Source organism: Alosa sapidissima, chromosome 18 (genome assembly GCF_018492685.1).
Source record: "Alosa sapidissima isolate fAloSap1 chromosome 18, fAloSap1.pri, whole genome shotgun sequence".
Lineage (NCBI taxonomy): Eukaryota > Metazoa > Chordata > Actinopteri > Clupeiformes > Clupeidae > Alosa > Alosa sapidissima.
The window spans coordinates 21761387-21781386 of record NC_055974.1 but is presented as its reverse complement, the minus strand read 5'-3'; the positions used below and the strand labels follow the sequence as shown (position 1 = coordinate 21781386).

The window sequence follows — 20000 nt, the reverse complement described above, 5'->3', positions numbered from 1 at the left end:
AAAGCCCCCAGCCTCTTTCTCCTCGTACTAATGCTTCTTCTTTCTAATCTTATTTGCATTCATATTATCCACCCAGGTGGTACACCAATAAGAGGTAAGAGTGCTGAACTGACGTTCACAGAATGAAAAAAAAAACAAAAATTCATTCTTGCTGTCTACCCATTCCATCCACCCCGCTCGTCTCCATGTCTTCAGCCCGTCTTCTCACCCCCCCCCCCCCCCCCCCAAACTCCCCCCTCTCTCCCCAAATCTCATTACTTTTCCAATCAACCTATTCCAATCTCTTCTTTTTTTTCTTCCTTCATTTACGTTCTGTCTATTCGTTCCATTTTGGTCTATCCATCCAAGTCCCCATGCTTTTTTTCCCCCCTTTTATTTTTCCTTGATAATTATGTTTGTTTTTCGGTTCAAGTAGCTTTTCTCGGTTCGGTTTGTTTTCTTTCATTTTAAGTACCGCTTACTTGCGATATGCTCACTGCTACACAATGAAGCATATCCAATGACGTGTTTTGTTTTTTGTTTTTTTTTTCCCTCCCCTACTTCTATTTTTCCCCCCACTTTTCATTTTTTGTTTTCTTTTTGGCCATAGCGATTACTCATGTGTCCCTCTTTTTGTCCAACTAAAACAACCAAACATTTTTCCCCCTTAGCTGGTCTTGTTCAGCACTAGCATAAGCGCAGATGACCCAGGAGGTGTTCAGGGGGTCAGAAGACACCATGGCCCTCTTCTCTGCCACTTTTTAAATTATTATTATTATTTTTATTTTTACACTTCCAAAGAACTTCTTTCTGTCTTTGCCAACTTTTTTTTTACTCCTCTACTCTATTCACTTTCCTCTACCTGTAACCTTCTCAAAAAAAGCCCAAACAACTACTTTTTTGATAAAGTTTACAACGGTGCTTTTTTCTTCTTTCACACCTGTATTTTTATTCTTGATTTTGTTGGGTTGAAGGCTACATTTGCTTTTTTGACATTTTTGTTATTTTTATTCTTCAGGGTTTGGGGAAAGACTAAAGGATCATGCTGGCAGAGTGTGTTTTGTCATTTTTGACGAGTGACAAGGAGTTCGGAGTTGGTTTATGATTAAGTGATTTTTCCCCCCCTTTCGAGTCATGTGACACCCCACTGCTGATCCCATTGGTGGATTTTTATGGGTGTCCCTTCTAGCTTATGGAACCTATGGCAGTGGTCGGGTGAATTTCTTGTTGGCTCAGGCCATTTTGAATTTTGACATCTAATACAATTGCATTTTATTTTTCAGCTAAGGGTTGTCAAAAGGTTGTAAGTTGTACCGACATACGTTTCTTGTTCTTTGGAGAGATTTGCATGTCAAATATTTTGTTCCAGAGGGTAATATATTGGTCTCAATAATCGTTATGCCTCTATGACACATTTTTCCCCTCGTATTCCAGCAGCAATTTTTAATATACATTTTTTGTAAATGCTGCATTTTTTAACCCGTTTTTAATTAGCCATTCCCCCCCTATTGACAATTGATCTCTGTGATTGGATATGCTAAATTTCATAACTTGAAATTTATTTACTTTTAATTGTTCCCCCCTTGTTATGCTGCTTTTGTATATTGTAAACCTCTTTTGTTTGACTCATGCTTCCCCGAAGCAGTCTCACTCATTTCCATGTAAACAAGTCCAGTGAAATGTTGTATATTGCAGGGCTAGCCCCATCCTTAAAACTGTTAAAACATCTCTAAATAGAGACAAGAGAAATACGACCATCATAATTTTCCAGGCAATAGTTATACAAATATAACAATTCCCTAAAATTACATCATGTAGTTTTGATGTGATGTAATGCTGGCCTTACAGATTAAGGCCTTAGAGAAACCCTGCAACATGTATGTGTCCTTTTTTCCATCATCGTGACGTGCAATATGTAATTTGGTGAAGCAATGGATGGTTTTCCGTACAACAACCAAATGTCTATTGTCAGTGCTTTCCCAAACCTTTCTACAGGCCTGGTTGTGACGTTAAAATACTGATACAGCAGTAAACATTATAAGGGATGAGCACTAAACAGATCAAAATGATTTGTACTTCCTTGGATAACGACTGACTGAGACAACATATTCACACCGTAGTGCAAATTTGTTAGTGGTCTAAATTTGAAATAATGTTAGAGATCAATTTCTCCTTGAAACGCCAGGCCTGAAGAAGACAGGGGATCAAAAGTACTGCAGTAGGGATTTCAAGGCCTAAGCTATGCTCTTCGACGGAAACTGTGAGCATCCTAGTGACTCGGTGGGGCAATTTATCCTCTTTTGCCCCTATTATTATCATCTGAGCCATCTATCTATACGAGACATGCTTTGCCTCTTCATATAGGTTAAGCCAAAGTGTAGAAGGCTCCGTAGAAGATGCTTTTTTAATCAGCGGTATATTTAAAGGATTTCAGGCTTAGACTGCCAGTCACCACCGGCCCTTTATTGAAAGTTAATGAATCTAAACTGCAGAAGCTTAGCAGACATTAACAGCAAGTACAGTAGGGTGGCGAAACACTTCCTCCACTCGTGGCTAGAGGAAAAAAAAGGGGGGGGGGTGAGATAAGGAGAAGTTGATTGTCCCTGTTGCCAATGGCGATGACCTTTAACCCCTGGTGCCCCCACCGTGCCTTCTGTTCTCACCTAGGAGCCCTCCAGATCGAGCTGAGCGAGGAGTCGGACCAGGGGAAGTACGAGTGTGTGGCCACCAACAACGATGGCACCCGCTACTCCGCCCCGGCTAACTTATACGTCAGAGGTAGGAGCCGAGAGGTGCCGCTCGGCATCTCTACTGTGAGAAAGGAATCAGTAAAACATTCTGGGTTGTAAAAAAAAACTGACAAAGAGTTATCATCTAGCTAATTAAGCATTAAAGATGAAGGAGTCTTAAGTGAAGCGATACAGAAGGAGCTTATGTTTGTAAGTATTGTCTGTTGCATTTTGCAGTGTCTTCCTTGCACTGATTGGAACCTGTTTGTTGTGACAAACCTGTGCGCATTTGATTTGATTTTGTTTTGGTTTCGATTTCCGTTGGGTTTTCCTGAATCTTATGACTTGGTTGCCTGGAGTGTGACTAATGACCTTTAACCTTAACCTTTGACCTGTAACCTTGAGGCCTAGGGGCGAGGGGTGCACCCCCCAAACCCCCATGGCCATTCTCCTGCTCTATCCCAGCAGCGGCCCTGACTGATTTGTTGACATTTATTTTCTCTCTTCTTTTTTTCTCTCTTCCTTCCTAAAAGAGTCATTGTTTTTGGTTAAAAAGGTTTTAAAAGGAAGTTAACTTAGTAGTATCTGATAGACATTTATAGTATTATCTGACACATTTTAACTAGTAATATTAAACAGATATTAACTGCAATATTGATTCAAACATAATCAGAGATGTTTATGACTAGATCAGCCAGAGTTTTTAGTGCAGTTTAGGTGTAATGTGAAATGCATAATATATTATATTTTATTAGTTGAGGAGATGCATTGGCTTTCAACTCAGTGTCTTTATTGTCCTAAAATATCACCACTTTAAAATAAAAGTACTATTCTAAAAGAGTGCTGTAAAAATGTAAGGACATCATATTGTACCATGGAAATGGTGAGGAATGAGTTAATTTGAATAATGTAATTTATATTATGAAGGTCATTGTACAAACTCCTCCACTAAATTATTTCATGTGTATTAAATGTTATATTAAGTTAATAAATGACCTTACTGCAGGTATTTCTTTATATATGTAATTTACTATATTTCCTATATGATTCCGTCCCAGTTTATTGCTATTTCAAATAAACTTAAGCAATCAGCAATTCTGAACACACATGTTTATTTCCAGTATCACCAGACATCTTAATTAGATTTAAACAAAATGATCAAATTGACCGAATTAAAGCAAAATAACAGTGTTCCACAAAAGTATAACCTAGAGACTGGGACAGAATTATAAATGTACTGTATAGTTTTTACAGAATTTTTAATGTAAACTTCTGAAACATGTAACGTTAGATGTTCTCCATTAGTCATAAACTCATATATGGCTTTAGGGTAGTGTGAGGGGCAGCCATCTTTGACCAGTTGTTGTGATGGCGATAGAGGTTATTTTTCTTTTACCCTCTATGTGAGAAAACGGAAGAAAAGAGATGTTTTTGTTTTTCCTTCTCTGCTAAGCGGTTTGACCTTGACCTTGAACATGGCCTTTTTACTCTCTCTGTGTTTTCCCTGTTTTTCTCCTGTTTCTCATTTCATTGTGTTCTGCATCAAACTCCCTACAATCCCTCAGAGCTGCGAGAAGGTTGGTGTGTTTTTACTTTCTAACAACTCACTAAAACAAACCACTATAACAAGCAAACAGACAAACAAACAACTTAGACAGGAAGCTTGAGAGCCACGCAAACAAAATGAATGTAGCTGTACATGTATGTTTGTTCAAAGTCGCGTTGGTGTTTATTTCTTGATGTTTTTTTTTTTGTACATTTTGTTCCGTTATGTTTTCACATCATTAGAGAAAGCCTGATATGTTTTTTTTCCCCTATATGTTGTGGAGTAGAGAATGCCTTCTCCCCCCCTTGTTTCCTGATATGTTTCTCTGATGCCTGACTGTCTAAAAAGTGGTGCATGTAATACTATGAGAATGAGAATGTGCATTCTGTATCTAAGGGCGGGATGGGTCTGGGTGGAGGGGTTTGCATGGTGATCTGTCTAATGCTGGAGCTGAGAGCTGCACACTGCCCTCTAACCTTCCATGGAGAACTTCCAAGTTGTCAGTGATCCTGCTTCGTTACTCAGACACGCCCCATGTGCCAGCTGGGTCGTTGGACATTGTAGCGATCCACGGTATTATGTCCCTTATCTCAAAACAGAAAAAAAAATATGAAGGAGTTTGTTCTTCATTCCAATGTAGCTCTGATTCTCTCTGATCTCCCCATACACCTCCTCAGGGAGTCGGATAATTAAAGATTTATGTCAGAATTGATCTCCGCACATCTGAACTGTATCTGATCCCAAAGACATCAACAAATAATCACTTAATGCTTGGTAATTCTAGGCTATACAAAGCAAATCAAATTATATCAAGTCAGAACTCTAAATCAGCGATTGCGGACTGAAATTGCCATGCTGAGTTGACACTACTGAGACTTCTTAATCATTTTTGTAAATTCTACCTTCTCAGTCATAGTGAGTAAATGCTGACAGATGTACACAATGCACATACCTATCAATATGCACTCTGAAAGAGTCTCTCTCTCTCTCTCTCTCTCCCTCTCTCTCTCTCTCTCTCTCTCTGTCTTCCTCTCTCTCCCTTGACACCTTCTCCCAAGTGCTTAATGGGAATCTAATGAAAGAATGATGTATTTCCCGCGTCTTCCGCCAGACTTGACAAATGTAATGATATTTAAACGAATAGGGTAACATTATGTCTTTGGGGAATGTGATTCAATTGGAAATTAATTAAATATGAGAAGAAAAAAATGGGAGGAAAGTTGTACTTAATAATGCAGGGAGTTATCTTTTTCCCCTCCTCTCTCTCTCTCTCTAAAAGGAACAGAAGACAAAAAACTGGTATATCATCTCCAGTAATTAAAATAAAACTTATGGTTCTACTTTTTTTAATCCAAAAGCAAGCACAAGTCTTCCACTTCAGCACCACCAAACAATAATGAGATGTGTTTTTGGAGATGTCAGTGTCTTCAGTCCATCACGTTAATAGACAAACACCACGTTGGCGTGAAATAAAAAAAAAAAAAGCGAGGATAAGCCTGTCGACATGAAATTAGTCCAAGCTCATCGGGGTGAGCAGTGCAGGCACACAGAGGCCCATGTAATTTTAATTAAAAACGATCCCACGCGGAAAGAGCCTCTCTCTTCACGAAACCAGCAGCAGAGGTTAACCCACCAAGCGTTATGGTGATTAATCTCACCGCACGGTTCAGACTAGGGCAAAACCATAAACTAAAAGAGACAAGTGCCACCGAAAAACTCATCCAGGACTCGAGGGCTGACCCATGACTATCCTTGACCGGTATCCCAGAATGCAAAGCTCCTGGGACCCCCCACCCACCCCCACCCCACCCCCGTGCTGAGTACCAAAAGCAGGATCACTGGCAGCCATTCCTTCCTCCCCCTCCCCCGCTCTCTCTCTCTCTCTCTCTCCCTCTCTATGTCCCCCTTTCCCTTTCCAACCCTCTCTCTCCTGGCCAGCAGTTTGGCTGTTATCTAGCCTTTCATTCGCCCCTCTTTTTATTGTTGCTAGGACAACCACCTCTCCTGGAGCTAATCCAAGTAAACAAAGCTTGCCCCATCAGGTCCTCATCTCCAGTCTGTTTACCCTCTGTCTCACTCCCTCTTCCTCTTCGCCATGGCACCCCGTGTTCCGCCGCCCTGCAGGGCATATCCCCCACAGTGATGCCAGTCACGGAGCCCTGGGCACGCCTTGGCAACCCAGAGTTTTAGTAGATGCCCCCCCTGTTTGTTTCCATGCAACCCAACCCTTGCAATCTAACCCTGGTGGCGTTGACTTGCTCTCTCTCTCTCTCTCTCTCTCTCTCTTCTCTCTCTCTCTCTCTCTCTCTCTCTCTCTCTCTCTCTCTCTCTCTGTTTTCCTTCTCTTTCCTCATTGCTCTCTTGCTTCTCTGTTTTCTCTCTGTTTTTAACTCTTCTCTCCTCCCTGTGTGGTTATGATGTCTCTTCTCTCTCTGGGTGCCAAATGTGTCTGCCTGCCTGACCAAGTTCTGCTGTGTGTTTGCTGTGCATGACAGACTGCCTGTCGCACGTCCTGCCTGGATCAGATGTTCTATATTCATATGCACATGTTATGCATTTAAATTATCCGTCCATCATGTATCATATGTTTTGTTTTTTTTGCTATTTTTCATTTAAATCGTGTGATTTTATTTTAATTATTATTATTATTATTCTTTATTTAGACATGTTCATTCTTTATTAATTTGGGCATTCAAAAGTCTTTGAGACTGTGACCACTTTTTGGAACGAGTCAGAGAAGCTACAACCACAAAGTTGCTCTCTCTCTCTCACGAGTGTTATGCTGCTGTCATGGGGGCTGACCCCCCTCCCCCCTCTCCTGTGCTTTGTGATGCTGAGGTGGGGGGGGGGGGGCACATATTTATTCTCTGTGTGTTTGATGTGACGATACGTCTGAGCGTTATCCTCACATCAACTGGAAGTCTGCAGCATTGAAGTTGTGAGTCGCCCCTAACAACTGTGGTATGCTGTTGAACCTCCAGTTTACAACCTCTTCGTGATTGGTCCTCTCACCCTGTGTACCTGGTGCCCTCGTATGTGCATGGTGTTTGTGATCTTGTAGCTAGTTACAATCTTGAACCCACCCCTTGGGTATGGACGATGTATGAGTGTATGTGATTGAAAGATGTCATTCTTAACTCCCATCAGACTTTCATGGCTAAGTATACAGTACATGAATTGATAATTTAATATTATTTAATAACATTTTGCTAGCAAACAATGTAATTGTGGAGCTATTATCATATATACTATAATGTATAAGATATAGACGTGAATATCAAGCTAACATAATCATAATGTATTATACAGTAAGATACATGACTTGAAGTTCTTGTATTCTCCATTTAGGATTTAAGTATGATTAGCTATTGTCTGACACACACATTTCTGGGTGATGAATGCTCCCCACCTCCTTCTGGAGTTGTTGCGTCACTGTCGCCTGTGCTGTGTCTCTCTTCCTCTCCAGTGCGTCGGGTTCCCCCTCGCTTCTCCATCCCTCCGACGGACAGCGAAATAATGCCGGGCGGCAGCGTCAACATCACGTGCGTGGCGGTGGGCTCACCCATGCCCTACGTCAAGTGGATGCTGGGCTCCGAGGACTTGACCCCAGAGGACGACATGCCCATTGGCCGCAACGTGCTGGAGCTCACTGACGTGGTGCAGTCGGCCAACTACACCTGCGTCGCCATGTCCACACTGGGCGTCATCGAGGCCATGGCTCAGATCACTGTCAAAGGTACTACTGATGTGAATTACGTTTTGTCCATCTGGATGGGATCTCAACAAAGACACTCCTTCAGGTTGTTTAGTTTTGTGAACTCCTTCAGGTTGTTTCTGTAGCCTACTTAAGAAAACTCCAAAATGAATCTTATAAGTTGAGTTTTCAAATTGTTTCTTGAAATACCCTTTGACAAGATTCTTAAAAACGTTTAGTCCTTTCACACAATGCAAAGGTGTTTCTGCTAGCAATAGCGATAGTTGAAATAAATTGATAAGGCATGTTGTTCAGATGTTCAGTTGATGTTCAGATCAGAAGTTGATGTTCAGATCGATCTGAGAATTCACCTGACTCACTCTGGATGTGATACAACATGGCTGGATGGGCTTTTGCCATGGCTTTTGCACATGAAGGTAGCTTTTTTCAATCAAAAATAGTGGCAGAAAACCTTTGAGTGTAAGAATTAGATCTTCACGCCACAAGATTGTCCTCTGTAGGAGAGGCCATTTCCGTCACTTCAAACGTTTCTACACAGATCCCCCATCTGCCTGTTCAATTTGTTATGAGCTTGGGCTTGGCACGCTTGAAAAAAGGCTTTTACTGTTAGGGAACAGCGGCCACTGCCAAGAGGGCCCTGTGTTTGTGAAGCGGCTAAGCTAACAAGGCTTCCACAGAGGCAAGACGTTAGCGCCGTTAGCGCTGAAGCTCTTACCTTTCAACATGCATGCAGTCTGATCTCAGCAGGCCGAAAGGAATCAAAGCAATGTTTAGTCTGTTTAGTCTTGTGTTTTCTTTTCTTTCCTTTTTATTTATTTTAGTTCTTATTATTTTTTTTCATTTGATATCACTTTCATACTTTACAAAGACGTCGATGTGCTTCGGATGAAAGGTTAATGCCTCGGCGCTTTCCTTGGCAGTCAGCAAACTCCGGAACGTTCTGCCGTTCTCTCTCTCTTCCCAGTCCCACTCTATGTCTCATGTTTCCCTGTCTGCTGAAGACATAACAAGAGGAGATTGGAGTCAAAATATACCCAACGCTCTCACAAGCAGCCACTGTGAGATGGCCCTTTGAGGCAAGCGAGCGCCCAGACCTCCTATCTCACACGGCCCATTATGTTGTTTGTGGAAATTAAAGCAGTAAATTGAAGGCCTGTGAATAATTGAAAAGCGGCGCTAAACCAAGAGAGATGCCACGGCTTGCCTGTCTGAGGTGGTCGCTGGGGGAACCACACAAGCCGTTGATGTCTGCTTCTTCTGTTTTATTTTTTTTATTCCATTTACATAGTGAGCGCGTGAAGGGTGTGCCCATAGCTCTGTGTCTCTCTCTCGTTCTGGCTGTCGAGAAAAGGGAGTGCTCCATGCTACGACCTTTGGTGAAAACATTTTCCCGGGAGCATACAGGCAGATGATGTAGGAATGCTAATTTAACTGTCACCACGTTAGCCCCGCCATGTTATTCCAGCCCATGCTTTTCTTTACTGTTCCTTTGAAGTGAAAGCTGCACCGCTGGGCTTATCGAGCAGTGCTGTTTTATGATCACCCAGACAACACAGGTTTAGGAATGATTAAAGGAAGTGTGTTTTGGGTTGAAACATTTGTTGCATTTAGTCTCACACCCATTTGTAAAATTAAACTAATGTACAGAAACAGATTTTTATTTATTTTTCTGCCTATGCAATGCATTTACATTTGTGTTCACCATGAAAGTAGAAATAAACAAAAGTTTGCTTGTTTTGGAGTAATTTGTATAGTACATTAGCAAAGCACAGCCATAGATTTCTTTAGCACATGCATTGACTAGGAATGGTGTCTAAACCCTTGATAGTTTTACCCAGTAGCAGCTTTGCTGCTGTAGCCATTCTGAATGCAGCTTTTTAGAATGTAAAGCTGCCGAATGGGCCTGCATAGCTATTCCTTATCAGTTTCAATATGAGAACATCGTTTTTTGAGAACAATGTTCTGTTGATTATTGTATTTCTTTGGTGGCAACGGTACATCTGATCCTGTCTTTTGGGCAGTGGTGGTGTACTAACTAAAGAACTGGGCTACCAAGATGTAGCTAGAAAGGCATGGGTTCCATCATTGTGCTCCAGACCAAAGCATTATTTAATAACATTAAATAACCCCTAGGGGGCTCTAGGGGGATTGTCTCTGCTATTGGTCTCTGTTATTCGCTTTGGATGCAAGCTAGATTCATTAATAAATAATATATTGTTTTTCTTATTCTTTGATTCTCCAGCTCTACCCAAGCCTCCAGGGGTCCCCGTGGTAACTGAACGCACGGCGACCAGCATCACCCTCACCTGGGACTCTGGCAACCCAGAGCCTGTCTCCTACTACATCATCCAGCACAAGTCCAAGAACTCTGAGGACCCTTACAAGGAGATTGACGGCGTGGCCACCACCCGCTACAGCGTCGGCGGCCTCAGCCCATACTCCGACTACGAGTTCCGCGTGGTGGCGGTCAACAACATCGGCCGCGGGCCGTCCAGCGACGCCATCGAGGCCAAGACGGCAGAGCAGGCGCCCAGCACGGCGCCACGGCAGGTCCGAGGCCGCATGCTTAGCGGCACCACGGCCATCATCCATTGGGACGAGCCCGAGGAGGCCAACGGTCAGATCATGGGCTACCGGGTCTACTACACCAGCGAGCCCACGCATCAGGTCAACCAGTGGGAGAAGCAGATAGTCCGGGCCTCCAACTTCCTCACCATCCAAAATCTGACACCAAACAAGACATACTACATCAAGGTGCTGGCCTACACGTCAGTGGGAGACGGACCACTGTCCTCTGACCTACAGATTATCACCAAGACAGGAGGTGAGGTCAACAGCCTTGCAGGTGTATCCCTGTTTTTTTTCCTCTCTTTCTCCCCCCCCCTCACTCAGTCTACCTGTCCCTTCTTCTCTCACCTCTCTCTCGCTCTTGCTACAGTATGTCTTTCTTTCTTTCTTTCTTTCTTTCTTTCTTTCTTTCCTTCATTCTTTCTTGCTTTATTTATTTTTCTCACACTCACTGTGTCTGTTTTTTTTTCTAATTCCCCCCTCCATTTCTTTTTTTTCTTTCCTTCTCTATCATTTTCTTTCTTTCACTCACACTGAGCTGAGAAAAATAAATGGCTCTTTTCATTTTGACCACAGCCGTAAACAATTGTAATCTCCAAGCGCAGCGCAGTGCAGCGCCAAGTTTCCTCTGCCTGCAGTACTGCCTTTGTGTAATGCCCGATTTGATTCGCAAGAAACGACAGTGCATGCATTTCAATTCATAATAAAAAGGAATCAGCAGCCATGTGGCTACCAGTTAAACTGTATATCCTTTCAACTCAATTATTTTTCTCTTTTTTTTTCTTTTTCTCTTTCAGTTCCATCCCAGCCGACGGACTTCAAGGCGGAGGCTAAGTCTGAGACAAGTGTCCTGCTGTCTTGGGTAGCGCCCTCTCAGAATGGACAGGACAATCAAATTATGGGATATGAGCTGCTGTACAGGAAGAAGGATGAGAAAGAAGAGGCATGTCATTGATTCGCTCTCCGCACATCTTGAAACAATAAGGCCATTAACCAGCCTGTGACCCCATTGAAAGATACTCTCTAAATTATATTTACCACCCACTTTGGCCATCTACCATTTTTTACCTATACAGTATCTATACCGAATGCAGCCTCACAATAAAGACGGGATAAAAGTGTTAAAGGAACCATATGTAAGATTGTGGCCAAAACTGGTACTGCAATCACTTTCAAAAAACTGAAGAGCGGTGTATCCCCTCCCCCTCCCCCCTGACTCGAGGTTGCCAACCCTGATGGCGAAACACTACTGACTTTGTGATTAGTAGATAGGTGGAGGGTGGCGCATCAGGCCAAAACACAACATGACATGACAAAACACAACATCAACATCAGTTGAGGGCTGCAACTTCACTTTTTAAATGACAATATCCTGGCCGGACTACTGTTGTCAGTGATATAAGTATTTGAAATGAACATGATTTCTTAATGTCTAGTGACATATCAGGGCCATTTTATGATTAATTGAAATATTTTTCTTACATACGGTTCCTTTAAGTCAAGCAAAAAAATTGGAGGTCCAGTTGGAAATGCACTTTTATTTGTAACATTAAGATAATGTGCATTTCAGCATATATTATGCATTCACATTATATCAAACATAATGAATCAAAAATACACAATTTGCAATAATACTAGCAGTTCTAGTTTTGTTGCTGGCCTTAGAAAATCATCTTAGAAAATGTTATTGCGTGAGACTAGCACCCCACCCCTCCCACACACACACCCCTGAAGCATTTATTTATCAGCATACTGACTTCAACCTCATAGCAAAGACATTCAAACAATGAATACAATTAGAGGTCTTGTTGACTTGTAAGGTCTTGTAAGGTCTGCGATCCCTTTCTCATTTTTCTCCCTCTTCCTCTAGAAGCGGGTGAGCTTTGAGCCCACGGCCACCTACCTGCTGAAGGACTTGAAGCCCTTCAGCACCTACACGTTCCAGTTAGCGGCACGCAGCAAACACGGCGTGGGAGCCTACACCAATGAGATCTCAGCTGAGACGCCCCAGACACGTAGGTCTCCTTCCACCGCTCAGACGTCGACCAATACAGGCAGAGCAGACAGAAAACTATTAAAAAATACTAACAATCAAAAATTATATTATATTATATTATATTATATTATATTAGGTTCCATGTTTGAAAGCATCTAATAGCCCTAAGATGGCACTAGCTCTGGACTAAGCTAATGAGTAGGAAACCAGACGGGCTGGTGTTTTCGAAAATGGAATCACTTTGAAGCGTCTTGGGCCAGACCCAGGCGTTTGAAGGTCGTACGGCCCGCACACCACGCTCACTCTGAGCAGGGTGTGTGTTGGTGTGTGTGTGTGTGGACGCCGCCAGTGGCCATGGTGAGGAGAAGTCAATCGACAAGGTCACTTAATTTACTCCGGCATCCAGTCTGCTGTTGCTGCTGCTTTTTTGACGAGTTAGATCTTTGACACGGACCAATAACAAAGGCTTGAATTATTCATTCGCTCTCCTACAATGATCTGACACTCTTCCATTTGATTAGGGAAAGGGCGAAATCAGCCTATCACGAAAAAAAGAGCCTTGTCTTTTGACATCCAATGTCAGCCACAATACCCTGCTCGCATATTGCGATTGGGCTTTCTGCATCTATTCAAAGGGGCCGCTGTAATGAACTGAAACAGTGTTGTGGTGAAGTAATCAACTGCACTCTTTTTCCCCCTGGTTTCTTGGTGCCAAAATGAAACTACGTAAATAGTTGTGGCAAGCTCAAACGCAAAATGCAGTGACTGTAAACCAACATATTGCACTAAGAGGACCTCAGCTTTATGCCTAGGACACTCACAGACGACAATCAATTTCTATTTGGAAACACTCTTAAGCCAAAAAAAAAAGTTAACTTACAAAGATCTTTCATTGATATTTTGACACATTTGAATATAAACCTGGGGTCGTCTGTAGTAATGCAAAGGTGATAGACAAACAGGTAAGTAAGTATCAGCACTAGAACTAGATCCAGCAGTCAAGTTTGCCGATGGCGGTAGGTAAAGCCCATGCAAGATGCTAACAGTATGCACCATAGTGGGAATGTGACACAGGTTAGCTATTAGCATTTGCATGATGTAGCCTTGGGAGTGCTACACTTCAGTCTTGCTTCCTCGGAGCAGTCTCTTGTCGTGCTAGCAGGCTTTTACCACAAACCAACAGGCTTCGGAAAGGTTGGTGAGCAACATTACATTTTCAACTCTAAGAGAGCTGATAACATCAACCTTTATGGTTTTGGATTGATGGTAACTGCTTGGAAAAAAAATGTTTGAACTATTTGTAATTTGTATATTCAAATAATATTTTCTTTTTGATTTGGGTTATAAAAATGTTCTGATTTAAAATTAGTCACTAATGGGTTTATTTAGAATTATATTAAGTTATATTATGTAGGGTATTTGTAGTAGTAGGATAATTTAGATATACAGAAAAGTAGGTAAAGGTAGGTTTTATATTGTGAAGGTTTCATCTCATCCATACATTTTCAACATGTGAGTTTATTCTGTTGATCTCCATTGGAAATCCAAGTTGTTGGTCTTTGACATTTTTCTCCATCCTAATATGTGAAACCTTGTTTTTTGTCAAACACCATTTTGCTTAACACATGAGTCTGGTCCTTGTGTTTTGTCTTCATTTTATTATCCATTTATTTTCCCTTCTCCTTTTTTCTTTTGTGTTTGTGCGTTCCCACCATCATCCTTACCTCAAACAAACAACAACAAAAAATCTGCCACTTCAACCCCTCTCTGAATCCCACCTTGAAAAAAAACAAACAAACGAACAAACAATCAAATCAAATATTTATATCCCAACCCGGAAATGGCTCATCCAATCAAATGGCAAACTTTTGCTGGATTCAACCCAACCCTCCAATCAGAACCCTCAGCTCCACCTCAGGATGTCAAGTGCTCTAGCCAGAGTTCCACCAACATTATGGTAAGTTGGCGGCCACCCCCCATGGAACTTCAAAACGGAATCATTACCAAGTACGCCATCCAGTACGGCGCCACGGAGGGAGAAGACTTGGCCACAAGGCAAATCTCGGACATCCCCCCGGAATCCACCCAGTACCTCTTGGAAAACTTGGAAAAATGGACAGAGTACCGCGTGACCGTGACCGCCCACACTGACGTAGGGCAGGGCCCCGAAAGCTTGCCCCAACTCATCCGAACAGAGGAGGATGGTATGTCCTACTTGCCTGCTTGCCCCTCTGCAAACCTGCCCCAAATGCTCTTTCCAAACACTGCTAGCAGCACCCAACCTCCCACACTCTGCCAGTCTTAACACCAGTCCGAATCCTCCCTCAGCAAACTACCCCTTTTAACTTGCATCCCCTACTTTTTTAACAGCTACAGTGCTACTTTTATCTTGCTTTATTATCGTTTAGCACTAACCTGGACCCCAAGGTCTATAGAGAGCTTTCTTTTTTGTAAACACAATTTTTGACATTTTTACCAGTGCTGTCATTGAAGAAGTCAGTTTCAACACATGATATGGCATTTTTTTCCACCCGCAACCAATGTCTGGCTCTGTCTGGCCTTAAACTCTTCCAACTCTCCCAACTGTCATTTTTGAAGCGTTTTTTTTTTTTTTACACTTAAGAATTTTTTTATGAAGATTTTCTTTCTTCATTTTTTTTTTGCTAGATTTTCCCTAATTGGACTGTTTGAAACATGCCTCTGAAACTTGCCCAGTTATTCGACAGTGGGAATCATACTCTATGGAAGGAATGGCCCATGGTAGCATTTTCTATTTTTTTCCCTTTTTTTTTGGTTTCACTTTTTCTCCAAACGTCTTCATAGCCAAATTCTTTGATGGTGCTTCAAAAAAAATTTTTGAAGCACCTCTATTTTGGCTCCTTTTTGTCTATTTTACCAAATACATTTTTATTCCATGTTTTTAATCCACTACTACCATTTTTTTAATGTCTTTAAAAAAAAGCAAAACATGAGTCAGTGGTAAGACTTTTTTTGGGGTTGCTTAGATTTTTTTTTTTCCTTGCCATTGTTGAAATATCAATGTCATACAGTACTCGTTACAGTATCCTACCCTTTTGTAGATATTTTTTGCTTTTATTTTTTCACTGCTGCGTTTTGGCTCTTGGGAGTTGGGCTTCCAGGAGGGGGGTGTAGCATAAGGGTGGGGGCGCGTGGGCTCTGTAATCCTGACCTGTCTCTTTCTATCCTCCCATGGTTCCTCCAGTGCCCAGTGGCCCCCCTCGCAAAGTTGAGGTGGAGCCCGTCAACTCCACGTCAATAAAAGTGATGTGGCGCTCACCAGTGTCCAACAGGCAGCACGGGCAGATCCGCGGATACCAGGTGCACTATGTCAGGATGCTAAATGGGGAGGCCATGGGACAGCCAATTATCAAGGACATCCTGATAGACGATGCTCAGGTAGGTGCTCTCACATTCGTCTCACATCTACTCTCTCTCTCTCTCTCTCTCTCTCTCTCTTTCTCTCTCTGTGTCTCTCTCTCTCTCTATCTCTCTCTCTCTAACTCTGTCTCTCTTTCTCCATCTGTCTTTCACTCTCTCTCTCGGCCTCTGTCTCTCTCTCTCTCTCTCTATATATATATATATATATATATATATATATATATATATCTGTCTATCTCTCTTCTTCCTCTGTTTTTCTTTGTTTTTCTTTGTTTTGTTTTTTTGTTGTTTTGGTCTGTTTATAGTCACCATGATAGACATCCCCTTGCTAATCTCAACAGCAGGGCGAAAAGTTACTCCTTTGATTAACAATGAAGGTGGTGGGGGGGGGGGGGGGTATTGAAAGCAGAGGAAAATGAAATGGTCGCTTTGCACGTATTGGACTGTGAAAGCTTCTCTCCATTTCTGTGGGACGAGGGTGGGATTGGGAAATGAAAATAACACTGCATTGATGAAATAGAAAGGATAGCGAGCTGCTCCTATGCGTACGCGCCGGTGGACGTTCTCATTACCTCGAGCTGTCACCTGCGTGGCCACGTCGACATGATGTAAATGCAAAGAAATGGGAACCGTGATGGAATCTGCTCGTGTTACTGAGCACGGCTTGATTGCATTTTACAAGGGATGGGGCAAATTAGGCTGGAAAGATATGCACACACATACACATAATCTTAAGATTGCTCTCTGGCGAGCTATTTGAAGCATTCTAGTCTTTTCTTGCATAGCACGGCTTCAACGTGAAATTGAAATGACTTCGTATCAAGAGTAATGGGCCAAAGCCACAATACAAATGCTGTTTTCTGTTGTTTCATTTATTTGAAAATACTGTAGATCCAGATGCAAGTCTTGCAATTGTCTATGTGGAGTACACTATTAAGCACAGTGCATGCTATGATAAAACACTTAACTCCTGCTTTGCAGAACCATGAAAAAAAAAAAAACGTTAAAATGTAGCACAGCACTTTCCAAAATAATGATCTCCTCCTGTTTCATTTGATCTGAATTTTTTTAGCTTTGTTTCTCATCATTGTTTTTTTTTTTTATTGTTGATTTTGTAACTTGCCTTGTGTTTATTTATTGTCTTCTTTTTCTGCCCCCCCCACCCCCGCTGCTCCACCTCTCCAATCATGGTCAGTGGGAATATGATGATTCCACCGAACATGTGAGTAACTCTTGATGTGTGTTTTGAATATGATTTTTCCCACCTACACGCATGGATAAGGATAAACATATTATACATATTCACACTGTCCGTTACTATACAGACAGATAGACAGACAGACAGACAGATAGATAGATATATAGATAGATAGATAGATACTTTATTGACCCCCTTTATTGGGAGTTTCTCTCTTTACTCTTTGGGGTCCATATTTAGGCAAGGTGGCAAAGTCAGTCATGAAACAAGCAGAGTGTTTTGTGCATGATCTATCAATATTGGGTGTCATGTAGGAGCATTGAGGACCCACAGATGTTTGTGTATTATAGGATCTTGCTCGGGGTAGAAATTTAGCAAATACATTTTGTCAGGTTTTTAAATTAACATCATTTAGACCTTAGATTTTGCGTTTTGCTCGTCATTGAATCTTTGATTGAAAGTTGGGTCCTTTGTGTTAAAAACAACAAAAGTAAACTAACATAATGTTAGTCAGCATGATAGTTTCAGGAGTTGTGTATTGCTTTGTTCTTTTAGCTGACTAGCACAACATACTGCACTCAGTGAATCATGCAGTGCAATAGATCAATCAAGAGGATGGAGGTTGTGGGAAGGATCACCCATTTTTCCACCCATTTTGAAAAAAAAAGAAAAAAACATTCCATTGTCACAGTATTCAAGCCTGTTATATGTATAGTTGACATTATTTGTGAGACCTCGTTGGAAAAAGAGGCCACTGAGTGAGTTGTGTTTGTGAATGACACATGGGCTCGCTTGTCTGTGTGCACAGCGAGGTAAAAATAACAACACTTTGAAATGCTTGCCTAACCCACTTCATGATGTAGTCCCTAACAACGTATGAATGTTCAAACACACACACACACACACACACACACACACACACACATGCGCGTTCCTCATGAGTCCCCTCCTAACCCTGCTTGTGTTCCACAGGAGATGGTCCTTGTTGACCTGCTGGCTGAGACCACATACTCCGTCACCGTAGCTGCCTACACCACTAAGGGCGATGGGGCCCGTAGTAAGCCCAAGCTGGTCACCACCATGGGTGCAGGTAGGATAGCTGGCCTACTCTGTTTGTTTGTTGTTTGTTTTGTTGTTTGTTTGTTGTTTGTTTTGTTGTTTGTTTGTTTACCCAGTTAAAAGGGGCGGGGGGGGGGGGGGGGGGGGGGTTCACTCAACAAATATTTTTCCAATGAAGCAATGTTACATATTGCACCTTAAAAAATACCTTCCCCCAGTCTAATCTGTGCATTTTAAATTGGACATAGAGGGCATAGAAGGACATAGATGTGACCCTTTTGATCTGACACATTGCTACTATCGACCATTCCTCCATGGATGGACCCGCAATTAGTATGTCAACCTGAGTGTTGCCCCAGCATTCCAACCCTCCCACACACACACACACACACACACACACACACACACACACACACACACACACACACACACACACACACACACACACACACTGACATACACACACATATCCCCAAAGCCAATATTAGACAGCCGCTTTAATCGTTTTCTCAATTATGACAGCAATTCCACTCAGCGAGCACAATGACATGAAAACCCACACAAAGAGAGAGGGGGAAGCTGATAGAAGTTAGTGTCAGAGACTTGGCTGAAGGGAGGTTGAAGAAAATAACTAAATGGACATGGCAGGCGTGGTGTTATTGTTCGTGTAATGGTTGGCTGAAATGCGTTGTTTTCATTGATGGCTTCGGGAGGTGAAATGAGGAAGGCTTGATTGGTGGCGTGCTTAACGACATTGAGACAGCCACTGAAGTAATCTCGTTTTGTCTGCTCCGCGAAAGCCATCATAGCATTAGCTCTGTAATTACAGCCACAGAATAAGTTATGGAACTCCACTGTTTGACCCTGGCCGTGGCACTCAACTTCTCCCTACCCACGTTCTTATTAAGCTAGATAGAGTTTCTACTCAGTGGTTTATTATGGTAGAAATGCAAGTGAAGATGTTAATTTGACCTGATCATGTGATGAAGGGACTTCATCATCTCAGTGTCAACCATGGGCAGTTAATGGTATTGTCATTAATAGTAGATAGTATGCATTTAATATGCACACTTAAGAGACAGGGACACTGTATATTCTATGCCATAATGAAAAATATCCACATTATATTTCATATGTTTTTCTCAAAATTGTAATCATTGTCTCACACTTAACGGTGTATCATTTTATCTTTCCTTTTCTTTCTTTCTTTCTTTCTTCTTCATGCATTAGCTTATTTGTTCATATATTCACATATTATGTTTTTATATCCCTCTCTCTCTTGTGTCCCTCTCTCTCTCTCGTCCAGTTCCCGAGCGCCCGCGCCTTATGGTGAGTGCCACCAACATGGGCACGGCCCTTCTCCAGTGGCACCCGCCGCCCAACACGCATGGCACCCTCCTCGGCTACCGCCTGCGCTTCGGCCGCAAGGACGTGGAGCCGCTGACCGTCATCGAGTTCCCCGAACGCGAGAACCATTACACCACCAAGGAGATCCACAAGGGCGCCTCGTACGTCTTCCGCCTGTCCGCCCGCAACAAGGTGGGCTTCGGGGAGGAGACGGTCAAGGAGATCAGCACGTCCGAGGACGTGCCCAGCGGCTACCCGCAGTCCATCGCCGCCGAGGCGGCCACCGCCACCACCATCCAGGTGAGCTGGCGGCCAGTCCTGCTGGCCGAGCGCAACGGCGCCATCGCGAGGTACGCACTGCAGTACAAGGACATCAACAGCCCGCAGAGCCCGTCCGAGCTCTTCATCAAGGCGCCCGAGTCCACCGTCACGCTGGACGGCCTGCGCGCTGACACTACGTACGA

General features: G+C 42.6%; 1 protein-coding gene across 1 annotated transcript in view; it reads left to right on the top strand.

Moving 5' to 3' along the window:
* The window catches only part of LOC121690323 (receptor-type tyrosine-protein phosphatase delta-like), a 111764-nt gene that overhangs the window by 35002 nt on the left and 56762 nt on the right, over positions 1-20000 (top strand). Inside the window, 12 exon segments of the mRNA XM_042070807.1 lie at positions 77-94; positions 2647-2757; positions 4274-4285; positions 7721-7990; positions 10212-10793; positions 11335-11480; positions 12408-12552; positions 14432-14737; positions 15757-15950; positions 17128-17154; positions 18103-18220; positions 19496-20000. The exon segment at positions 19496-20000 is cut by the window's right edge and continues 83 nt beyond it. Coding sequence (XP_041926741.1) covers positions 77-94; positions 2647-2757; positions 4274-4285; positions 7721-7990; positions 10212-10793; positions 11335-11480; positions 12408-12552; positions 14432-14737; positions 15757-15950; positions 17128-17154; positions 18103-18220; positions 19496-20000 — 2434 coding nt within the window.